This window comes from Tinamus guttatus, unplaced genomic scaffold (genome assembly GCF_059628265.1).
Source record: "Tinamus guttatus ecotype Peru unplaced genomic scaffold, ASM5962826v1 Tinamus_guttatus_pri_ptg000307l, whole genome shotgun sequence".
NCBI classification, from domain to species: Eukaryota; Metazoa; Chordata; class Aves; order Tinamiformes; family Tinamidae; genus Tinamus; species Tinamus guttatus.
In genome coordinates, this window is record NW_028288841.1 from 1,152,425 (window position 1) to 1,176,004 (window position 23,580).

Here is a 23,580-nt window from a genome sequence, read left to right on the forward strand (position 1 = left end):
GTGTCCTGTGTATCTGCACCGTGAGTAACAGGACAAGCCGTGTCCGCAGCCTCCTGCAGTTCTACCTGCCTGTGGAAAGGTCAGATCTTTTTCTTTAAGTCCTAACTTGAGTACAAAAACTCAAAAAATATTTTAAACATTAAAGAATTCACTGTCAGCCAATACTAGAAGATTCTGCAACTTGATCTGCAGCTTTTGGCAGTAGTGTGGTGGAAAAATAAAACAAGCAACCAAACGCAGCTCAGCTGCCGTGTGCTTATCCTTGGGTTAGAATCCTTCCTAGTAAACAAAGCTGCCGATGGAAGAAGGAGCTGGCCAGGAGGTAGGGCTAACAGACAAGATTAATGCTTTTCAATACTTTATTTTGCCCTGTGTACGCAGTATAAAAATAGATTTTTTTTCTGAACATACTTAAATTAAAACCATTTTCTTGTATTTCAATCTCTCTGTATCCCCCTCTTTTTAAAGGGAGAGTGTTCGTGACATTTTGTCCTAAAAACCAACTAAAACCAAACCATACAAATGAACCAACCAAAACACACGCAGAGTTGTTACAATGACCTACGATGCCATGTTTAACCTGATGCTTGAACGGGGGAAAGGGCTTCCTCTTTTCTACAAGATTTCTGATCCTGGGCTGAAAATAAATCTGAGTTTTCACAAAAAGCAGATACTCTTCAACAAGTAATTTTTCAGATTGCTCTCAGTACTGATCTCGTTTCTTCACACCTTAGCAAAAGTGCTTCCCTCCCTGTGATAAAGAAGCACTGTGTGCGATGAACCCTACCTGACCACTGCTTTTGATACAATATGAAGGGAAGCATCTAAGAGTACTTAGCCCATTGGACATCTCACCTAGGATAGTTAACTAGTTTTAGTTAGGACAAGCAGGGAAAAAAACAAAAGGAAAAAATGGGACGAGACAGTTAAAATGAAAGGAATGCCAAAGAAAACAGGTTTATTAGCATGCTGAGTGATACTTCCAAAAGGTAGTAAAAAAGCCCAGCTATGCATAGATAGTGATCTTCTCAGAAGATACAACTGCATATCTGCCCTTGGGACTCCAAGCAAAAAGGATGAAAGTGGTTTTCTGTGACAGCAAAAGAAACTGATGCTGAACTAGGTTGCTCCCTGATGACTCAGAAACACAAGAAAGGCTAAAAGTCCTTAACTGGCAGAGCCTGCTCCTATTGTAACACCAGCCTCCTGGCAGCTGGAAACAGCAGAGAAAAGCTTGTGCTGCTCACAGCTTCTCAAAGGGAAACAAGTGGGCTGCTTCTCCTTTCTTTTCCCGCTTGCTCTTCCTGGTTGTCTTCTCTTCCTTCTGCTTCTCTGCTTGGCGATTTTGGGGCCAAGAAACAGCCAAGTCCCCTGCTGCAGTCTCTGAACTTGGACCTCCTTCTTCATCAGAGGAGAACCCGGCTCTTTTCTCTGCCTCAGGTGCTGACAGCTCAGTCTGGAAAAAACAGGTGTGAAAATGGAGAGTTGTGGAAGCTGCTTCTACAAAGGCTCATCTTCAGTCACAGCGACACTCACAGACATTACACAAGTTCCCTGCTCTGCTCTGGGCTTCACCCAACGCAGCGTGAGCAGCGTGCTTCTATTCCTGGATATCAAGCACTCTTTCAACACAAACAAAATATTTTTGGTGGCAAAAGAATAAGCCAGCTTTAAAAAGATCATGTGTTTCAGCTGGCATAACGTGGTAAAAATTATGAACTAAAACACATAACAGAGTACACCATTCTGATCCTGTTAGCTACATGCTTGGCTTGGAGGAAGAAATCAAGGAAGTGGGTATGTAGAAACAGCAGAGTCACATAAAACAACAATGCTTTGGAAAACACTAGTCTCTTGTTAAACAATAACAAGCCATCCATGGACATAACCAAGAGGAATCTCTGACCTTTTTTTTTTTTTTTTTTAAACTCTCTGTTATTCACAAGTTAACAACAGGAAAGAGAGATTATTGAGTAAACACATTCCAGAAGTTTTGCACTCTTCCAGAGGAAATGTAACACACCGAAGAGCTCGCTAATAGCCAATGCCCAGAATACCTTGATGCAGTAGCGTTGCTTCAGTCTCTCTCGGATGAGAAGCCCCTTTGTCAGCAACTTCCAGTTCCCCAAAGCTCTTTTCTCACGTTTCTGTATGGGATTGTCATGGAAAAAAAGAAAATGTTGCTATCATAAATCCCAATGTATTTAGATAATATATCTCTGGATTTAAAACTGTCATTTGAAAAAGTCACACATGACTCCCACTTACACAGGCCACCTGTGTTTAATTGTGCCTGGCTTACATCAAACTGACCTAATAAAAGTAACAGTAAGGAAACTGCAGAAGAATTTCTCACCTCCTTCTCCTTCTTCTCTATTTCTGCTTGTTCGTTCTCCCAGGCAGCAATAAGCACTTCTTTATATTCCTCACAAACAACGTAGCCATCAGTGCTAGGAAGGAGAACACAACCCTCTGTCAGCTACTAGAAGAAAAAAGAGAGGGAGCAAATGCCTGCTGACCCAGACTAACCAAAGGATGCTGAATATTAACAGAACAGCTTTTCTGTCTCACAGGTTCTAAGGGCATAAATCACCACCTCCCACTCCAGTGCAGATTCTTAGAGAATATAAAATCACTGCTGAATACCAGGGCCACTGACTCCCTTGCCACTGCTAGTACAAAAGAGCAGGACGTCTCCTACTCAGTGCAACCCCCTCGGGACATCAAAACACTTCAGCTGCAGCAGAGCAGCTTCACGTACACGGGGTGTGAGTAGCCTCCGTGAAAATCGAATCCAGTGATGGCTTGAGCACAGTCGATGTCCAGCTTCCGCGCCACTCTGTTGAGGTTGGGGAGCCTGAGCTGCACGCAGCCCACCGGTAACATGGACGGCAAGAAGAGATAGACGTTTCCGTACTCGTTCCGGGGAACCTGGTGTTGAATAATTAAAAAGAAGTGGTGATACCTCCTGCCCTCCAGAGAGAGGTGAAAAAACGTGCTGCAAATGAGACACCACTTTGTTTCTGATCTATTACACCACACAGCAGTATTCTACTAACACTCGCAGGGCAGTACACAAGCCCAGTTTTTAGCTCCACGGATATCCTGCTTCATGTTCTCTGTCCAGGCTTTGCAACTAAGACTGCAATGTAGAGAATTAGCAGAACAAACATGAAGCAGGCAAATTAACTGAACCAAATTGGACAGTCAGCAGCCTGTACTGCTGGCACCCATCTTTATGGGTACTTGGGATAGGAAGGCCTGACTGAAGTTTTGAGCATCCCTTCCCTGGGCACAGTCACTCCAGAATCCTAGGTCTGGATCCAGATGCTATTGCCTGGTCTTGAAACGTGCACATTCTTCTGGAAAAGTAAAGCCCGCAGTTCCATAGAGAACACTCCCTCCAAGCCCAGCCCGCTGCCCTCCGGGCTACCTTCCCATCCACCGCCACGGGTGGCTGGAACTCCTCAGTCTGCCAGAGGCCGAAGAGGGCCAGGTCCTCCTTGTCGCGGTTGGCAGGCTCTGCCAGGCGCGCCTTCCTCGCCTGGTTGGAAAAGCCCTTCACCATCTGTGGGAATGCAATGGCCAAAGGCAGAAAATGAACTGCATGATTCCAGACTTTGTGGGGACATCAAAGGAGAAGGCTCCGGGAGAGAAGAATTGCCCATTTGCTGAGCTCAGTCTCTGCTGCTTACACATGATAACCCACGGCACCTGAATGCAAGAGGCAGCCACATTCTCCAGTTCATATAAAAGTCCCAGAATGTCTTTGAACAGGATCAGAAGGGTAAAGTCCTGCTGGAAGCAATCAGGGCAGGAGGAGCAGATAGCTGGACATCACGTAGACCACAGGCACAGATGTACAGACCCCCAGGGCAGCCAGGGGCTACCCCCAGCCAGGCTGCAGTGAAATATGTACATCCACCAAGGGAAGGGAGACAAAACCCACAACAGAGCCAAGCTCACGCCCGAGGGGACACACACATTGCACAGGAGGGACCCAAACCCTCTTACCTTGTAGGGCACTTCTCCAATCCTCACCACCCGAGCCTGCTTCAGCCAAGTGTCCTTGGAGTGCAGCGTGTGCACACAGTCTCTAAAGAGGCCAGAGAAAGAACCATTTCCATTAGGGACGCCCAAACTGCTATCCACATCCCAGTATGGTAAGAAAGCTACATCTAAAGGGTATGCAGATGCAAATACCACTGCCACCATGGTAATCTTCAAGCAAACTAGCTCTTAAAATCCCTCACCTATTCTGCCCCAACTACAAAGAAACATCCACGTTACAAAGGCTTGTTCATGTTCACAGTGCCCTTAACTGCTTGCTATGAAGGTCACAGGCACACCTGGCAAAATGTGCAGCACACACCTGGAGTAGACAGCCTCTCCCCTGCAGTATCCCAGGATAACCGCGGACTCGGGATAGATGGCCTCATATTTCAGGAGGTGCCTCTTGAGTGCATAAAGGGGGTGATTTTTGTACTCTCCAATTGCTGTTGGCAGAGGCTGGTCTTGAAGCTTAACTTGAAACTGTAGGAATTATGCAAAAAAAAATGTGATTTACAACTCTTTTGTGCTAGTCTTTTAAGAAAGTAAGAAAGATTATAGTCTGGATCAAAGGAAAAGAATCAGAAACTTAATGAGCTGAGTCGAGGAACTGAAGCCTTCTTGTTGTAATTAGGTACTTCAATCTGTTCGGGCTAGATATTGGGCACAGCAGTGGATTGAAAACTGTCTGACTTGACTGGCAGAGCTCAGAGGGTTGTGATCAGCTGCACAGATACAAATGTCTTAAGCGAGGGTGCCAAGAGGATGGGGCCAGACTATTTTCAGTGGTTCCCAGTGACAGGACAAGAGGCAACAGGTACAAACTGAAATACAGAAAGTTCCATCTCGATATAAAGAAAAACTTCTTTACCATAAGGATGACAGAGCACTGGAACAGCTTGCCCAAAGAGGTTGTGGAGTCTCCTTTTGGATACTGGTATTATTAGAATCTATCACTGCACAATTCCCTTAAAGCATACACACACTCAGTAACTCAAGCTCAAAACCAAACTTCCTCACTCACAAAATGTTTCCTAATGATTTTTTTTTGCCTGAATGAGGACTCAAGGTTTGGACTCTTCAGAATAAACAAGGTTATTTAAACTTATTTGTGTCTCGGTCTAAACAGCCAAGTATCCCTTACCTCCCTTTCCTCCTTCTTGTCTCTTTCCACAAAGGGGCTTTCATACGGCTTCAGGGTGTCTTTCCACCACCCCGAGTCCACACGGCTCTTCCTCGTCACGGTCATCCACACTGGGTCGTATCTTTGTGTCACATCCTTGACGCTCCCATCATTGTCAATCCCCACAATGTAGGAAAGTGGCTTTGTGGCATTCTTGAAGCACAGCTGGGGCTGGCCAACACTACCATGAACACAGTCTACACACACCCACTTGTCCTCACGTTCAAGGAAAACCTCCAGCCACTGGTCTGTGCCCATCGTTTTCCTCAGCTCCTGCTCTCCTTCATCCTCGTCACTAGAAATTATTTTGCTTCTCTTTTTCTGTGCATTAGGCAAGGCCGCAGCTGTGTTTTTTGCTGGTCTAGGCTCAGCTTCTTGTGAATTTTTGGATAGCCTCAATTCTGAAGTCTTAGGTTTTGGGTTTTTATCAGCTTTTACCTTTGACTTCTGGGAGCCCAATGACCTCCTCTGCTTTTTAGGTAGAGTTTCAAAATCCTCATCGGAAAGACTGCTCTCCTCTGAAGCCTCAAAGTCAGAAACACTGTCCTCATCACTTCCACTCTCTTCTTTGTAGCACACTTTGGAGGCCACTCGTCTCCGGCGATCATTTTTGGGTCTGACTGGCCTATCTTTTTCCCCTGGACTGGAGTCCTCATTACTAGGTTCCTGCTGCTCCTGGCTTCCTGTAGTCAGCTTTGACCTGCATGGCCTTTTGGTCCGAGCAGTGCTCGGTTTCTTCAGCTCCGGGTTGTCGTCTTCACTTCCAGAGGATTTCTCATTCCGCTTGGCTTTTCTGCAGAAGCCTTTTTGTGCCGCAGCTTTGGGTGTTGTGGCCGAGCTCTCCTGCCCCTCAGAGGTGCTGCTGAGAGACTGCCTCTTGGATGAGCCTTTCCCCTGCAAAGAGAAAGGCGGGATCACATTGATCACATAAGTGTATGTCAGGAAAACTGGCTTCAATTAACTGTACAAGGTGCATGCAGACCATGGGGACCGATCTCAGGGCATCTAAAGCTTCAGGCAAATGGAAGGAGAGAGACTTCTGACCACTTCCAACACCTGAGCTCGGGTTTCCCACTTGCACTAAAGCCACTGAAGAGAGCAACAGCTACTAGCAAACTAGCAAACTTGGAGTTTAGGCAGCTTGTTATTTAGAGTCCAGGCAGAAGGAAGATGAAATGGATAAAATGGATTCTTGAAAAATAAATTAAGGGCACATCTACATTTTCTTGTTAAAAAAGTAAGACTTTTCAAAATCAACTCATATAAGCATTTAAGTATTTTTAATTAAAATCAATATTGTAACAACACAGGGCAAAGCTTAGACTTAGTTTAACTCATTAAAATGGCATAAAATAAATGCAGAAGTATTATGCAAGCTGTGAGTGTTTTGCTGTCAAAGATTTAAAGAAATTTATAACTACGCAAGCATGAGAAATGTTTACCCATCCACAAATGACCTTTTTTAAAGAAAAAAAAACTAAAGCAACCTAATAAATAAGGGTCTTCTGCATTATAGACAAAATACTGTCATCACCCTGGTTTCATGTAACAAGTGATTCCCTTTGAGATTTAACAGCCAGAAGTTTTTTTCACTCTTTTTCTCTGACCCACAGTGCCATATTCCTTATTTCATCCACTAAACGCAAACTAACCTTTGCTTTTGTCTCCTTGAGAGGAATGGGCTGAAGAGACAGCACAAGACGGCACAGCAGCTGTAATGCTCGGAGAATAATTAAAAATATCTGCAAAAGAAAAAAAGTAAAGGACTTTTTCCTTCTTTCTTCTATGGCATATATATAAAAAAGAGTTCTTAAAACTATTTTACAATCTGGGTTCTGTCACAAATCATTTTCATTCCAACCTCCAAAAGGTGGCCAAGGCCAGTCACGTATAATCAGCTGAAGCAGCAAAAACACCAGCTGTTCAGAGAGCACCAGCAGTCACAGCTCAGTGACAAACAGCCTTTCTGCATGGGAGCCAACAGAAGCTGCTGTTAATAAATGCCTAAGCAGAGCTTGTTGGGGCTTTTCCTCCCATCCCAGCAAGTGGTGTCTCTGCACTTCCACAATGAGGTCGCAAACCCACCAGAGCCAGGACTTCCCACATGGTGACAGAAACCTGCAACACTCCACTTAGTCAGCAATGGGAACAGATCTGCAAGCCAAGCAGCTGTGAAGGAACAGCTCATTCCTGCTCTTTCAAATGCTCCCTATCAATGTAGTCTCCTGCGAGACTTCTTCTCCATGTTCTAACTCAAAAGATCTGCAAAGAGATTCTCTGCCCACCTAAGCACAAGAATTTCCTCACTCAATTTGTATTTCAGGAGACACTTAGTAAACTGGTTTTGTTCAATCTACAGTGCTAAACCAATAAAGACACCAAACAATACTCAGAAATAAGCTACTTGATACACGACAGGTAAGGTCACCCACGTAGAGCACACAGGGACACTACTAGAACTAGGAGCTCCAGTTAGACATAGCTTAATCAAATTGAAGAATTTAATCACGGAAGAACTTCCAGTAAAAACACGAGAGAAATAAAAAGCCAGGCAATCACCTAAATTACTGATACGTTTTCTCCAAACCCGTTCTTCAAACACCACCTGGTGTATAACCTGGCAGCTAATGATCTGGCATCCAAATTCACTTACATGAACCAGTTCTTCATTATCTCTTGCAGCATAGATGGCAAAGCGCCTCTCCAAGGTAGCCTGAAGGGGCTCTCCTTTTTCAAATGAAAGCTCATCATTGACAGTGAAAGTTCCCACAAACCTGAAAAATGAGACAGCTGCTTATTTTCTAGTATCCTAAGTGTATTCTGTAACTTAGCCCCTTTCCTTCACTAAATAGTTTCCTTCAAAAACAGTTTCTCATCCTTGTTTTTAAAATCAGAGAAATCACTGAAAACTGTTAATTATGATCATCCCCCTGCCCTGCCCCTTAATTGTGGCTTTAGATTCCATGGGATAGCATTATTAGGAGACAGAGCTTTACCATTTCACCAAGTTGGAGAGACAGAGAAGGTCCACTTGGCCTGCAGGCATTTTTGTGAAGTGTGTGGGGATGATGGACAGACCGATAGCAAGAAGATCTGGCTGGTTACAGGTTCTGTTCCTATAGAAACCGTTTGCTAATAAACACAGCAGATGAACCTGAGAGAAACAAAAGTTTCCACAGTGAGTCAACACGAGACTTGCTTTGCTTGAACTATTGTCCATGGTAAACACGTGGAAGGCTGTACTACTCTTTTAATGCAGATATGCAACAATGAAGCCTCCCAAGAATATTCACGGTGGACCCATGGCTGTCTTCGGATCACGAGAGGACAGTAAAAACTTTAAGTCCCTGTCAGGATCTCTTGATCTAGGACTGACAGTTTAACCTCAACAGAAATGAGCAAATACAGGCTCAGTGGAGAAACACACGCTTGCTCACATTTACTTCCCTTTAGAAGTCTGCTAACACAGTCATTGATGTTTCCCACTTACAATTCAAGAAAAATCCTAAGACTATTTGTCTTAACCACAGCGTTTTTATATTTTCACTTCTAACTATGGCCCACAATTATTTTGATCAGATTAGCTTCTTCTTCACCACACATCAGTTCAGAGATCTTTATGCTCAGTCTTCTCTCTACCTGTTGTTTCTGTGACCAATACCTTATGCGTGTCCTCACGAACCTCCTTGTTGAAACGTTTCATCATTCTCCGAAGATACACCTCAAACTCGGCTTTTCTTTTTTCTCTGCACAAGTTTACAAAAGAAATGGATATTGTGGTTTTCTGTGGACCTGCCTTTTTAGATTCCTGAACTGTATCAGCTCACAAACAGAATCCATCCCTGAGAATATTCTGTGCCCCCTTAGCAAAAGTTTAGTTAATGGCTATGTGAATAGGCATACACGATGCATACGACTAATAAAATATAAACTATATGTAACTGACTACTGAGAACTCAGATGCATTCTAATTGCCTAAATCTCACATAATTTTATGTACCTAGAGTTTCCTACCAGATGGTTTAGGCAGCTCCATATTAAACTTCTTCCTCGCTTTCTGAATCGTCTGTTTTAAATTACTGCTACTCTTACAGCTAGTCTCTTGGATAAACTTTCATTTCAATGGTGAAATCTTTTGACTTGGAGGGACTAGGTATATTCTAGATGTTTTGCAATAAAAAGTGGGTCTGGGACAGTGCCCTCCTTGTAACTTCAAGAGACACTGCCAGGTCTCCAGCTGCCATGGGAAGAATGTTACCAGATGTTGAGGCCATTCATGTCACTCCATCTAGTCACCTCTCAGTTGTGGGCAAACAGAGGCCTCCCCCTTAGCTGTTAGATATTTACAGTAAAACAACACCATTTACCCACAGCTTTCCATTTAGAACCTGTTAGTATTCCGGGTTTGGAGAAGGGGGTCACTAAAGCACAATGAAATTATGGGACTGATTTCCAAAGAAGCTGAAAAGCCTCCATCGACACCAAACCTCAGAGAAAAAGTCCTCTGTGGATGTAAACAGTCCACCAGCTCGATATCTCACATCAGACCAAGCCAATAGTCTGCACAGTTTGAGGATTTTCACCCAGAGCAAATAAGTGTCAGTTAACACTATGCATATCTTCAACTTTTAAACAACCTTTCGCTGCCCATCGTCACCTGCCCCAGCCTTACCGTCTCTCTCTTTTCTTTGCCTGCTCTGGAGTTTCAATCTCTATCTCAACTGGTTTGTTTGGCAGCACCACTGCTGGAACAACAGCATCTTCTGACTTATCCATGGCAGGTTCCTGGAGTTCTGGAAAAACAAAATATTAAAATCAATCCACATGGAACGGATAGTATTGGGAGGGCTGCCAATGGGATAAGAACCTACACACCCCTCTGAATCTCCAAACCATTTCTTTCTTAGCTTCTCCCAGTACTAGAAAACCCAAAAGGCTAAAAAAGTGCTGTGAATAGTGGCAGCATATTAACAGAAGCCAACAGGTTATCAAATGCAAGGCACTGCAACAGGTCAATAGTTGTTCTTTGTTTTTTGTTTGTTTTTCTACTTTGGAACAATTCTTAATACTATTGTGAAACACTGGCTTTAAAAGATAAGATATGCACATGGAATGTGCTCTAAGTAAACAGAACTCACCTACCTGAATCCAAACACAAAATGGCTCACTAACCAAATTCCAAAAAAAAAAAATCCTTAAAATGAACACGCAATAAAATGTTACCTTCCACATCCTCCCATTCCTCTTCACTTTCATCATCATCATCAGCATTGTCTTCATCAATCTCCTTTTTAATAGGAGATTCTCTCTTCAAATTTTTCTGTCTCTGAGGGGCCTTCGGTGAGTCACTATTGAAATTATCAAAATGACTTTAGCATTATGAAGTGTAGGTGCTTGTTTATTTTTAAAAAAAGATGAAACAGAGAAGGGAGAACATTAAAAATACATCAATAAATGAAGCATGACCTCTGTATCAACAACAACAAACTCAAATTTTTTCAATATTTGGCAATTAAGCCACAGATGCATCCTCTATAAGGCAAAGCATCTGTGTCACAAACATCCACGGGCTCACTGGGGGGACATTTTTTCCAGTACAAACTTAAGTCCTAGTTCAGTGAGATTTTCCAAGGAAGATGCCTGAAGGTACAAAAGGTCTCATCCTTTACAACCACTTGTGCAAATGAGTTCTTGGAGAATTAGTTTGAAGAATCATTTTTTCTTACTGATCGAAGTGTATGGAAATTAGAAGTTTTTCTAATACCCACGGCTCCAATTGGCCAGTGAAATGAGACCAGCCAATCACTTTGGCATTCTTGCTACAGCAGCATCTATGGGAAGACCATTCCCTAACCCCACGAAAAACTAGAACAGAAGGAAAACAAACCAAACCAAAACAGCAACAACAAAAATTGAATTTGGAAAGACCCAGATATCTGCTTCCCCACAGATTGTTTCCCCCAAGACCAATTCTGCCTAAATTAAGCTACACATGCATATTTGCAGCACTGGGCCCAAAACAAAACATATAATCATGAGTAAAGATAACAATGAGCAGTAAAGGAACTTACCTGCAGACTGTGTCTTTGCTATGACTCCCTTTACTTTTAGCAGTGTTCTTGCTTTCTTCTTTTACTGACAATTTTACTTCTTTCTGTTTTGACGGCTTACTCGCTGAGCTGCAGACTCCAGTGTCACAGTCATCCTCCTCCCTTCCAGCTGAAACTTTTGACTTGTTCCCTCTCAGATTAGGCTTCTTTTCTTCAAAATCAGCTGCACTGGCTGGAAGGAAGGAAGATATGCCATAGGATGAAATCTCACCAATGTGCAGCCAGCAGCAGTACCTTCGTACTGTTCATTAAAGGAGAATTTTGCCCACCAGCTACAGATAAAAAAAAGTGAATACTTAAAAAATATATAATTTGAGCATTGCATAATAAATAGAGAATAACTGAACAAGAATAGTTAAAAGAGAATAATCACAGTGATGTAGTAGGCAAAATTCTGTAAAGATTTCTGAAGTCTTATCAATGACAGCAGTTGAAAAACAAGCATCATATTTACCTCCCTCACAAGGAATTATTTTCTTTGGACAACTATTATTTCGTAAAACTCCTCAGCAGAACTCAAGGCGTCTCCTGGGACACTGACCACCAGGTGTGACCTTCTGGGCCACACACCGGTGACACTATGGAGTTGACCCTACAGCCTGGTGCGTTTCCACAGAAAGTCGCTGCTAAGGTCAGCCCAGGCCACTTGCTTCTTGCCTTTAGTATCAGCGTGTGAAGCTCTGAATGTCCCTCGGGTGCCACATGTGGGCTCTGCAGGGCAGCTGATTTCAGTCCCTAACTGACGGATTTCGGAGATGCCCTTTGGGACTGTGAAGAGCGGCCCATTCCGTTCGGGAAAGCCCCCAGATGCTCGTTTCACCCCTGGAAAACCTAGCGGGAAGCGTCCCCAGAGGAGCGGGACAAGCCGGGATGAGGCGGCGTCACGAGCGCGCGCCAGGGCCGGCCCCCCGCAGGGCCCCGGGAGCGCGCAGCTCTCCGAGGGCGGCTGCATCCCCCGGGCGCTGCCTCCAAACCTCCTCCCGGCTTCACTGACACGAGCCCCGCGGAGTGGCCGGCGGGACGGGGCGCTCGCTCGGAGCTCGAGGCCGCGGCGGGATCTCAGCGCTGCCGGGTGGGGGGACACCACGGCCGCCCGCACTCGCACTCACCCTCCGCCTCGGCCCGCGGCGCCGCCGAGCCCGCGCGGCGCCTCTTGCTGGCGGCCGCGGGCCGCGAGGAGGCCAAGCGCTTCCTGGCCATGGCGCCCCGGGCTCCCGGGCCGTGTCCCCCCGACCCCAACCCAGCCCCGGGCCGCCCCGCTCGGTGCCGCCGCCGGCGGAGGGGAAGGGGCCGGGCCATAAAGTCTCGCGAGAGGGCGCGGGAGGCGGTTTGAAAGATGGCGGATGAGGTGGACCAGGTGAGCGGCTCCTTCCCTCCGCGCGGGAGGCGGCGGCGGCGCGGGCCTCCCTTCCCCGCCGCGGCGCGGCCCCGTCCCCGTCCCCGTCCCCCTCCGCCCCCGGGCGCCGCAGCGTGGCGGAGCCCTTCCTGCCGCCGCTGCCCGGGCGCCCTCCTTCCCTCCCGTGCTTACCGTGGCCGCCGGCCCCGCTGGGGACGGACCCCTGGTCTGGGGGCGCCGCCGTAAGATGGCGGCGGGGGCCGGGGCCGGGGCCGCTGGCGGCGCTGGGGCCGCGCTGGCCTCCCCGGCTGGGGCGCGTTGGGGGCAGGAGGGCTCCGTGTTACACTTGTTCAGACTTCTCCGGGTTAAATGTGCTTTTATGATTGTTATTACTGTTCTACTTTTCAGCAACAAACCACAAATACTGTGGAGGAGCCCCTTGATCTCATCAGGCTCAGTCTAGATGAGCGAATCTATGTTAAAATGAGGAATGACAGAGAACTCAGAGGCAGGCTGCATGTAAGTAAAATAGCTTCCTAATTGCAGCGCTTGTGCAGCTAAGCAGTGTTTCATTTATAGGAGCCTTTACAGTGCAGTCTAGGGAATATTTAGGAAATATATATAGATTACTGTGTAATAGTTCCAAAGAACACCAAATTTTGTCTCATGGTTAAAGAAATGCAGAAGTGCTTAGAGGAGATGAGTTAAAGATATCTTTGTAGCTGGGGATGAACTCTTTATTTTCCTGGAAGCTTTTTCTGTACTAGCAGTAGCAAAAATCCATTTTGTTCGCTACTCTATCAGCTAAAAAAAATGCTGCTCTAAAAACTCAAGAGGTGTATTTTCTTTTTCTTTTCCTTCATATTCTGGGTGACACCAAGTGATTCTTTCCACTGCTTTTGGCCTCTGTTTTTATGGTTCTGAAAAGAGCATAATGATGCAGGTTTCCCCTTGTAAAGCACTTTGAGCTCTGTTTCCACTGAGCCAGTCGTCCTTTCTGAGTATTGTGCTGTGTTGGGCGAGGTAGCCAGTTGTCCCATATGTTAACTGGGCTTTTACTCATTTGGGACCTCAGTGGTGAGGACATATCCGTGAAGATCCGAGTGTGGTATAGTTTGTAGTACACTTTTGGAAGGTGCTTGGAACACTTGCTTATTTAAAACTTCTGACAGCTTTTATGTCTATTAAGGTAGTCCCAGACAATCAGTTCCAGGAGGGTTGGAGTGGTAGCAAAGAATATATAGCTTGTTTAGTGTTAACAAATGACAAGGGTAAGTGTGCCTGTCAGGCCTTTTATATAGCTTCTGATTGAAAGCCTCAGAGCTGTTTCCTGGAAGAGTGTTTTTGCAAATATGTATGCAATTCTTTCTTATTTTTTTGTGTATGTGTGCACTGCTGAGTAGTAATTTGTTGGCATTTATATTTTTAATTTTATCTACAGCTAATACTACTTGTGTTAACGTAGTGGCACATCTTAGTCAAAAATTAGGCTGAACTAATTTTGCCCACAGGTTTTGCTAAAGTTCTCATTTTAATGAGCTTGTATTTGAACTTTGCAAAAGATAATAAACTAGCTTCATTCTTACAGGCATATGATCAACATCTAAATATGATTTTGGGGGATGTGGAAGAAACTGTAACAACAATAGAGATTGATGAAGAAACATATGAAGAAATTTATAAAGTAAGGACTTCAGTGTCTTCATCCCTGTAGAAAGATTCCGTGTTTGGTGGTGGTTGTTTGTTTTTAACTAAATGATGTTATCTATTTGAAATACTGCTAGCTATTTGTTGGGAGAAGGCCTGACAAAAATTTCAGGCAGATTCTTATAAAAATACAAAGTGTTCACAGATTTAGTATGCTCTTCGGTATGCCAATGTGTTGTAAAATCAAGCATGCTTTTGTTGGAGCTGTTGCGGGTGTTTTTTATTATTGAACTTGGTGACATGCTTATCAGGTGTCTTCTGTCAACTATATTTTTGTAAATGTAAACTTTTCTTTCCTTCTTCATAGTCTACCAAAAGGAATATTCCGATGCTCTTTGTCAGAGGTGACGGCGTTGTGCTTGTAGCTCCCCCGTTGAGGGTTGGCTGAAACTACAAAGGATTTAACCTTGTTGGAAGGTTTCAGGCTTTTGGACAGTGGTTCCTGTTTCGATCACGCATCTCAAAATTCTATGTACATTTTTATAGAAAGTTTTTGTCATTTTGGGCAGGGGAGGGAAGGGCAGGGGAGTCAACTTGCTTTACTGGAAGTACATGTAATCAGTTGAAGTGGCATAAAACAACCTGGTTTTCCCAGAATTAATGTAACTGCTGTAAGTCAGCTGTATGTCACATCAGTAAAAGAATCTTTCGATTTTGCAATCTTGGCAATTAGCAGTGTCTTTTTTGGTGTTTTTTTTTTGTTTGCTTTTTTTTTTTTTTTTAAATAAAGTGGGTTTATCTTTCAGCTTTGATTTGTCCTGTTTTTATGTTGAAGAGATTACATTTATAAACTTTCATAGAACTCCTGCATTACGTTGTAGTACTCAGCCTCACTTTGAGAAAGTAGTAATTTTTTTGTGTGTAGTGTTAATCTTTGCCCTTACTAATGCTTGAGTCTTGCAGATTATGGCCTTTTTGGGAGCAATACTGTATTGATCTACAGTGCTATCATTTTTGGTTGTTATGTATCTAAATTCTGTATGAATATTCTTGTAGTATTTATGTAGTTGTATCTATATGTATCTTCCACTTAAGGTACTTAAAGATCTTTTTTTAAAATAAATTTAGATGGTTTTATTGTGGCTCTGTTAGCAGATCAATGATATGAAGTGCTGTAAACAGAGAATGCAGATGTTTGTGTTGCTTGTTGCATTTGACACTAGCTGGTTTCAGTTCTTGAATACATCGAATTTTTGAGAGCACTTAAGATTTCTCATTAGTGAAGGTGCTCTAGAAGCCTGAACAAAACCAATCTTAATGTACAGTTTCTCAGGCTTGTGCTGCTTGCAGTTTTTCTGCTATTTGAGAAGAAGATTTCAATAAACTTACTGTGTGAAATACTTTAAACACAGATTTGCAAGATAGACTAAAGATGTAGGTTAATTTACATCTCTATATGATCTTAACTCAAAACTTAAATTTTATTTAGCTTTTTTAGGCATGCTCTGTCTGGTTACCAAAAGCACCTCTTGTGGCCCCTTCTCCTGTGGTAAAAATCTTCCTAACTTGGAATATCCATTGCTTGTGACAAGGGTGAAGAATACAAGTTATACCAGAGCAAGCCCCAAGCCAAGCTCTTCTACTGGTGCGGGGGTGGAGGGAGGGAAAGATACACGCTTGAAATATGAGGGTTTATGCTTGGTTCCCTCTGCAATAAGGAGAGCAAGGACCACTACATAATCTACCCTGTGTTCTAGGGGCACCTGTACTCTGTTATTCTCATGTCATGTCCTCTAGTTCTGGGTACACTTTTAAAAATAGAAGTAATAGCTGCAGCTGAAATGGTGATGTGTTAGCTGAGACCTAATGTATTAATTATTTTTAGTAGGGTGAGGGGGAAGGAGGAAAGGGGAGTGTCATGAAGACCAAATAGCATTCCTTGCACCCGATTGTAGAAAAAGCAACAAGTCACTCCATTCCTCTACATGTGCCAGATTTATTTTTATTAAAAAGACAAACAAAACTCTCTATGATGCTGTTGTATCATCATTTTTATTCAAAGAAGAGGGTCTCAATGAAGAGCACATGTCCAGTGATGTGGTAGGCTCCTCTCCAGCCTGCCCTCCCTGCTTGAAGGAGATCAGGGCTAGGGTGAAAGCATTTGCAGACTCTGATCGTATCTCATCGTGGCCTGCATCATCTTATCCTTGCCATATTGGCAAGGAGCCTTTCTGGCTCAAAAAGGTTTAATTCCCGTACAAGGTGTTCATAACCCTGCATGCTGGGAGAAATGTCCTGGTGCTGAAATGTATTCTCTCCTGGAGTGGGTATCATCATGTCTTCTGTTATCCTGCCTCCTGTCACCCACAGTAGGGAAAGCCAGAGTAAACATGTAGGGAAGAGGAAGAACTGGCTTATTAAGCAGTGCTAGTCCCTCAGCTTCTAGGGATCTGCAGATCTGGGGAAGGAGGGAATGGGTTTCTCTTCAATGTATTTGCCTGCTTGCTTCTAGTAAGTTGCAGAATAGTAGGTTAACAATAAAGTGTCACCTCACTGTCTGCTCCCTCTTTTCAGGAGACCTATGAATTTTAAACAAGATAGGTTGTAGTACAAATCACACCAAGTGCTAGGAGAATTTGACGTGGAGACCGACCGTGTATGACCATGACTCACTGCTTGTTCTCTCTTAAGCATTTTTTTATCTGAAGATTCTTTCCTTTTATGCTGCTACAGCTTTGTCAGATCATTGATAAAGTTTCTTGTCAGCTGCCTTTCAGCAATTCAAGAGTGGGTCTGTTAATGATTTCCTTTATATTATTTGAAGGTGCTATTAGAGATAGATGTGAGATAAATTCCCTTTATTTGTGCCACGTTTGCCAATGTAACACATTTACCTATGCACCCAGGGATTCTATTCTGTACTGTAGGCTATAGGCACATCTGAAACAGAAGTCAGACTTTCTAGTCCACAGTTCACCTGTATCTCGCTCCCTCTCCCTCTGTATATATATATATATATATAAATATATATATATTTATTTTTAAGCAGTCATTATGTCATCTTCAATTTTGTGAATATTTTAAGCAAGAGGTTATTGCATAGTGGTAATTAGTTGTTGTTTGTTTGTTTGTTTCTAACAGGGTTCTTGGATATTTACTGTCCATAAAGAAATTGTTTGTCATGCTAAATTGTCCAGTAACATGTCTTACTTTCCTATTTGAATGAGTTCTCAGATGGGTAATCCAGCCTACACTTCTCCCACATAAATGTGTATGAAAAAAACCCCAGCTTTTCTGCTGTAGCCATATTTTTCCTGACCTTTCTATTCTTTGATCATCTCTTGGCCTTACTCTGTCAAACTTTCTGCTCCTAGTGTGTGAGAAGAAATTTATCATTAATTTATTACGCTTCTTGAGAGATTCCTCAAACACCTTTCAACCTATTTTGTTTCTAGCCTGCCAGAATTTCTTCTAGACTCATCTTTTTAAAGGGTGCCCTTTATTTCTGGTAGCTGTACACTTGCATCTCTTCAGGCATGCATTTGGACTGATTTTTTTGAGGGGGAGCGGAATAGATGGCAGATGGCGACAATAAAGCTTTATAGTCTATTGTCTTTAAAGAATTTCTGCTCTGCTGCAACCACTTGACTCTCAGCAGCTCTTTTCTTAACAATTTTTTAGAAATAAGCGCTGGTAGTTGGCCTTTTTTGAGTGTCAACTGCCTGCCAAATTTCCATGGAGACTCATTTTTTGCACCTCGGGTGCATGCACAGCGCTAGATGGTGCTGTGTTTCCTCTGATCCAAGCTTGGCTTGCCTTGCCTGACTTTGATGTATGTAGCCTGTGTCAACAGGCCCTGTAGTTGTACAATTAGTCATTTGTTTCTAATTAGGATGGCACTTGCTGACAGTTCTAAATTAACTCTGCTGCTCACCCGTAAGTAAAGAGCAAAATATGTTTTGATGTTTATGTGGGCACAGACCAAGTCCGAGGAAGAGTTAAAGTAAAACAATATGTGTGTTTTGTATTGTCAGATTCAAAATACACGAAATTCAGATCAGCATTTTTGCTAATGGCATTAGCTGAAGAATTATAGCATTTAAGGAGGCATTAACCACTTTGCTGCTGAGTACTGCTTGCAGATGAGCAGCTGCTTGCATGTCCATCGATCCAGGCGCTCGCTATACGTGTGACTGTCCAGTAACTTCGCTGGAGAACTTCACCCCAGAAGTTAAAATTCACCAGGGAAACAAGCTGCATATATGAATTTATGTCTGTTTAGTTCTTGAAGTGACAAGTATCTCAGTTTATTGTCACTAAATCTGCTTTTCTTCTGATTCTCTGGAAATTGTTTTTTGATGCAATCTACCTACTTGAGCAAAATAGGAAGATCCAACCTTAAGTGTTCAGTTTACATGTTTGTAATAGTTTGTATTTAGCTGAGAGGAAATGATGCTCTGCATTTCATACCTATCCTCTAATCAGACAAGGGGAGAGTTTGGGTATCACTGAAGTTACATAAAGGCTGGAGCAATGTGAGCTTGAGTGTAGACTTGTGCAGAGACTCAGGGTTCAAAAAGCAGAATAGGGAGGTTCGTGCTGGGAATTCCTTAACAGGACACGTTGTCTTCTCCTGGTGTTTCTGTTCTCATTTTGTAGGCTTTAGAAATCTATGATGTGAAATATTTAAGAGAAAGAAGCTAGTAAGCCCTTCAATTTCTTATTAGGGAGCATGATTCACTGCAGGATGACAAATTCTGTGCATTGTTTTTTTGGGTTGCTGATGACATGTACAGAAAGTCCCATCAGGCTTATTAAGGTTTAAGGCATTCATGCCAAGATCATCGATGGGTTGAATACATCATTACTGAGGGTGTAGAGCCCCAGTGTTTCTAAACAGGAAGCTGCTTTCATATACCAAACAAAAAGAATGGGAAAGAAGAATAGAAAGTTCATACAGAAAATTGAAGCGCGGTGTCTAAGCCAGTCTTTGCATGGGGAGGGGGAAGAATGGGTGGAAGGAAGAGAATAGATGATGTGGGTTGGAGCGGAAAACAAGAACCACTGACGGAAAAGGCTGTAGTCAGAAACGCTCTTTATGAGCGAATTTTTTCATTGTTACCCAAATTAGTTTGAATGGAAGAGAGGCCCACTCCCAAATTTTGGAAACTTAGGCCAAAAAGCCTATTCATTTTTACAATGGCATTTGATGGGTTTATGATGTGACTGCCTGCAACAGTGGAGGATTAGACGTGCTGAGTGTCTGTGTGGGTGGACAAGCTATTACAGAAATCACTGCATAAGCCTTTGAAAGAGTTGGGTAACGACTGATCATGAAGGTGCTTGGGTTTTTAGTTTGTTTTGGGGTTTTTTTTGGAATGTTTTTCTGTCTGTAATACTTGGTAAATGTGGAGATTTGCTTACTGAATGAGTGTACAGACATGTTTGAAAGATCAGAATATTCAAATATAAATGCTTTGTAAGCATTAGAACGATGTTATTTGGTCCAGAATCTGTACACTATTCCTTAGTCATGTGGTACTTATTCGTATTAATTATAAAGGTAAGGGATGGCATAAAATTTAAATGGAGGAGAAAAAATTCCTTATTTGTGAAGCAAAAGCAAATATTCCTGTGGCAGCACAAAATAATTTCTGAAAACTGGTATAGTTCCAAAAACTTTGGTAAGCCAAATCTACATTAAACATTTAGATCATAAAATACCTTTTTTTGATACTGCAGGTAAGTGATGCCTTTCTCTAAAGTTTCTCTTTAGTTTTAATGGCAATTTTTTTTCAAGGTTTTAAAGCTACTTTTGAATAAGAGACTTATGTCTTTCCTCATCTGTGCTGGATAGACATGACTTGGATCAGTCTGGTCCATGTCACTGAAAACCTTCTCTTAGGACGTGGTTGCTCTCTGCAGTAAATGGTCTAGTGTTTTGTCCAGTCTGTTTCTAAAAGATTTGAGCAAGGAGCTTTTACCAGTGTCTTCAAATGTGTGGTAGAGAGCTCCCTGTTTGACCCATGGCAGCCTCATTTCAGTAAACTCTGCTGTGATACTGCATCATTTTTAGCCTCTAAAGGAGGCCGTTTTTTCAGTTCATTCTTGCTCCTTTCTCACAACACTCGACTACTGCACGGAGGCATCACTGTGTTTTTGGCAAGGAGGCTGCAGAAACCTTTGCAAGCAATGGTACAGTCTATTAAATGATTCATAAGCTCCTCCATTACCTAACAGAACTCACAGTTGTGGCACTTCTGCTATAGTAAATCTTCATTTGTTGTTGCCTGATCTGCTGAGATGTTAGGCAGGAAAACCTCTATTTCTGTGCAAATAGTTGCATCAAACGTGTGTGTTATTGAAGCCTTGTCATTTGCACTAATCAGTGTGAAACGCTGTCTAAATGTTGACTGAGGAAGTCATAAAATCACTTCCCCAAACTGCTTTATGGAAACCATACACACAAAAATATCATGAAAGAAATCTTTGCCCTTTGCAGTGGAAAAAAGTACTTTAAACTTTTAACTTCAAATGTGTAGAATATTATAATTGTAAAAAAAAAGATATTAAATTGTAATATTAATTGTTGCCATCATTGAATGTATTGCTGAATTCTTCTGGGGCCTTCACGTTTCAATGGCATGGAAAAAAAAATGAAACAAGCAAATGGTGCTCTAATTCTTGATTTTTTTTCCTTTTAAATTATTCTACAACAGATGATTTTCACTTTGTTGCACTCATCCTTAACAATTAATAGCTTTAAGTAGTCTGCTGTGCTATGAAGGTGACAGAGGTCAGGCAGGCAAACTTACCTTGTTCTTGCTGAAGGTAGCTGCTGTTAAGGGGCTGCAGTAAAGCTGTGTGTCATAGTGTGTCCTGTTGCACCTGTTTTTAGAACATTTTAGAACATTTTTACCTCTCCAACGGGCCAGATGTTGCATTGCGGTAGGTAACAAAAGTCTGAGGGAGAAATGAGATATGAACAAATAACACCTAAGAGCTGATTTGATTTGTTCTGCACTTATAATGCATTCTGCCAAGCTACATTTGTGTTGAGCAAGGTGCTGCTTATATGTAAAGCAAGAGATCCAAAGTTCCCCTGCAGCCCAGGAGAATAAACTGTAGTTCAATCAAACATAATTCTTATAAAATTTATTAAACTTGCCAATCATTATTGCTACCTCTTGGTATAATTCAAGCAATCAGAAGTAGTTTCTGTATAAGGGCTGCCCACTCTGTAAAACAGAAGCTGTAATCTCAGTAGCAGCTAATGGAGATTTTCCTCATGATTAAATTTTAAGCCTTTAGAACTTATTTGTCCTGCATTCCTTCATTCTCTGAAAATATCTTGTCAACCAACCTAAACCCAGCCTTGCTGTTCACATGCACTTCCAGGTTCACAACATCCTATGGATATCGTAGATGTTTGTCCCCTGTTCTCAATCCTGGAGCCAGCTGTCATAGCTATTTTTTTCTTCCCTGAGGCAATCTGGTGCTTATACAATGATTTTTCCCTCTCACGTGTGCAGTCTCCTGACTGCAACATTCCAAAACATGTGATCTTTCAGATACTGAATATACAGTTTTTGCCTATTTTTCCCATACTTGTGTTTTTTCTCTAGATTTTAGCGCTGTTTTCCTGGAGAAGGATCACAAAGCTTCTTGTGAAGCACTCCCATCTCTGGGGGGAGTCTTCCTGAGCAGGTATTTCTGCATCTTGCTCTTACCTTGCAGGGCTTTGGCGCACAGCCCTCAATAGAGGGTGAGCACTGCTTTGTGCGTTGTTTTTTATACCCTCCCACCCCCAAAAAACGACTGTGATTCTACTGTTCAGAGCAGAGCACGTTATCCATCCCATGCCAAAAGTGCTGGAATTGCTCTAGCAAGGAGATTTGCTGAGTCTTGGGCCGGTAACTTCTCCAACTTCCCGATTCCTTCAGTGTGCCTATGTCTCAAAGTCTTGATTCCATCGAAAAGGATGCAATTCCCATACCTGATTCAGTAAAGTTACTGTCCAGTTTGATTACAACAAACCATTTTAACAAACTAAACAAAAAACACTGACCTCATCTTCCTGCCTTTTCCCTTATTTTGTAGCCTACAGCTAGTAAGTTGTTTCTCCACCATAGAATGTTCTTTTTTTGTAGCTGATGGAGTTGGCTTTCTCTTCTCCTTTCTCCTCTATTCATAAATAATGAGAAAAGGCAGAGCAATCACAAGCATCAATGAGTGCTTGACGAGCATCTGCACGCTGAAGTTTCTATAGACATTGCATTGATCTCATAGAAGAAACGTCCAATAATTTGTGATCAATGGACATCCTAATTCTGCCACATGAAGCAAATCTCTGGAGCTGTGTTAAAACCACCCACGCAGACTGCAGCTGCATTTCTGATCTGATGATAATCTCAGCAAGCTGGTAGGACAAATGACAGGCACGTGACTTTTCTCATGTTCAGATGCCCTAATGAAAAGCAGGGCACTGCTCTGCCTTAGTGATTGGAGAATTTAACAGGTTATCTTCTCTGATCCTAATACTAAAAGGGAGCTCACGTATGAGATTTATTATGTGAAAGATTCTAGTGCAAGCAATGAGAAGCAGCAGCAAGTTTGTCTTTCACATTTTGCAGTACACTGTGAAAATACAAGAAATGGTGGATTCAACCAGCAGCAGTGTAAGCTGGTGAGCTGTGGGATGGATTTTGTTCACAATGTGCTGGCTACCATCATGGTTCAAATATTCAGGAATATGTTAGGCATCAGAGGGAAAGCATCATGGAAAGGTTGAAAAATAGCATTACAGTCTCACAGTTTATAAAAAGAAGGGGGGCTCCTCCAGTGTAACTGGGTTAGATCACGTTGTTTCTTCATCTTGCATGTACTAGGTTTAGATTTAAGTTTCAATGTTCACTGTAAATTTATGAGCCATGGGAGACCTTAATGAGGTAGTACATGGTCAGGGGAAGTCACATAAATCTGGTGCTGACATATGATCAAAGGAAGATGGAATGCGTAGCTGCTGACGTTGTGGAGCAAATGCTATTACAATGATATGTCGTTTTTAATTTGTGACAAGCTGCACTCAAAGTTTGAGGTCTTAAACCACTAGTACAGATGAAAAGGAACGCTCATATTTGCCTTTGCAAATCAGTAAAGAAGTATTCAGATTTCCTTTAAATCAAAGAAAAATGTGAACGAAAAAAATGCCTCGTGGAAAGCAGCAACAAAGAAAAAAGCAAGAAACTCCCCTT

General features: G+C 42.6%; 2 protein-coding genes across 3 annotated transcripts; one reads left to right on the forward strand and one right to left on the reverse strand.

The window, feature by feature from the left end:
* Nucleotides 1-1,132: 1,132 nt before the first annotated feature.
* XPC (XPC complex subunit, DNA damage recognition and repair factor) lies at nt 1,133-12,565 on the reverse strand. 2 transcript variants are annotated; one of them, XM_088528212.1, is made up of 16 exons: nt 12,453-12,565; nt 11,305-11,515; nt 10,457-10,581; nt 9,906-10,026; nt 8,895-8,979; nt 8,230-8,387; nt 7,887-8,007; nt 6,886-6,975; nt 5,195-6,127; nt 4,373-4,533; nt 4,015-4,096; nt 3,434-3,568; nt 2,762-2,931; nt 2,357-2,450; nt 2,058-2,147; nt 1,133-1,456 (listed from the first exon to the last, which is right to left on the reverse strand). In XM_088528212.1, exons 1-16 carry the CDS (start codon nt 12,541-12,543, stop codon nt 1,244-1,246), a joined length of 2,880 nt encoding a protein of 959 aa, XP_088384338.1. In that variant the 5' UTR covers nt 12,544-12,565; the 3' UTR covers nt 1,133-1,243. The 2 variants fall into 2 exon arrangements, with proteins under 2 accessions (XP_088384338.1, XP_088384337.1); XM_088528211.1 differs by having other exon boundaries at nt 11,305-11,511; nt 12,443-12,565.
* An 85-nt stretch (nt 12,566-12,650) lies between these two features.
* LSM3 (LSM3 homolog, U6 small nuclear RNA and mRNA degradation associated) lies at nt 12,651-15,046 on the forward strand. The gene is made up of 4 exons (XM_088528327.1): nt 12,651-12,700; nt 13,088-13,198; nt 14,268-14,363; nt 14,694-15,046. The coding sequence occupies exons 1-4, from the start codon at nt 12,680-12,682 to the stop codon at nt 14,772-14,774; spliced, it is 309 nt and encodes a 102-aa protein (XP_088384453.1). The 5' UTR covers nt 12,651-12,679; the 3' UTR covers nt 14,775-15,046.
* Nucleotides 15,047-23,580: the final 8,534 nt, after the last annotated feature.

Bases quoted from the DNA above. Each gene is read 5' to 3' on its own strand.
- XPC (XM_088528211.1), bottom strand. From the start codon at position 12,543: ATGGCCAGGAAGCGCTTGGCCTCCTCGCGGCCCGCGGCCGCCAGCAAG. The intron at 4,097-4,372 runs GTGTGTGCTGCA...TGGCCTCTTTAG, and splicing joins GGAGAGGCTGTCTACTCCAG to AGACTGTGTGCACACGCTGC. The intron at 2,932-3,433 runs GTAGCCCGGAGG...ATTCAACACCAG, and splicing joins CCGTGGCGGTGGATGGGAAG to GTTCCCCGGAACGAGTACGG.
- LSM3 (XM_088528327.1), top strand. From the start codon at position 12,680: ATGGCGGATGAGGTGGACCAG. The intron at 12,701-13,087 runs GTGAGCGGCTCC...TCTACTTTTCAG, and splicing joins TGGCGGATGAGGTGGACCAG to CAACAAACCACAAATACTGT. The intron at 14,364-14,693 runs GTAAGGACTTCA...CCTTCTTCATAG, and splicing joins CATATGAAGAAATTTATAAA to TCTACCAAAAGGAATATTCC.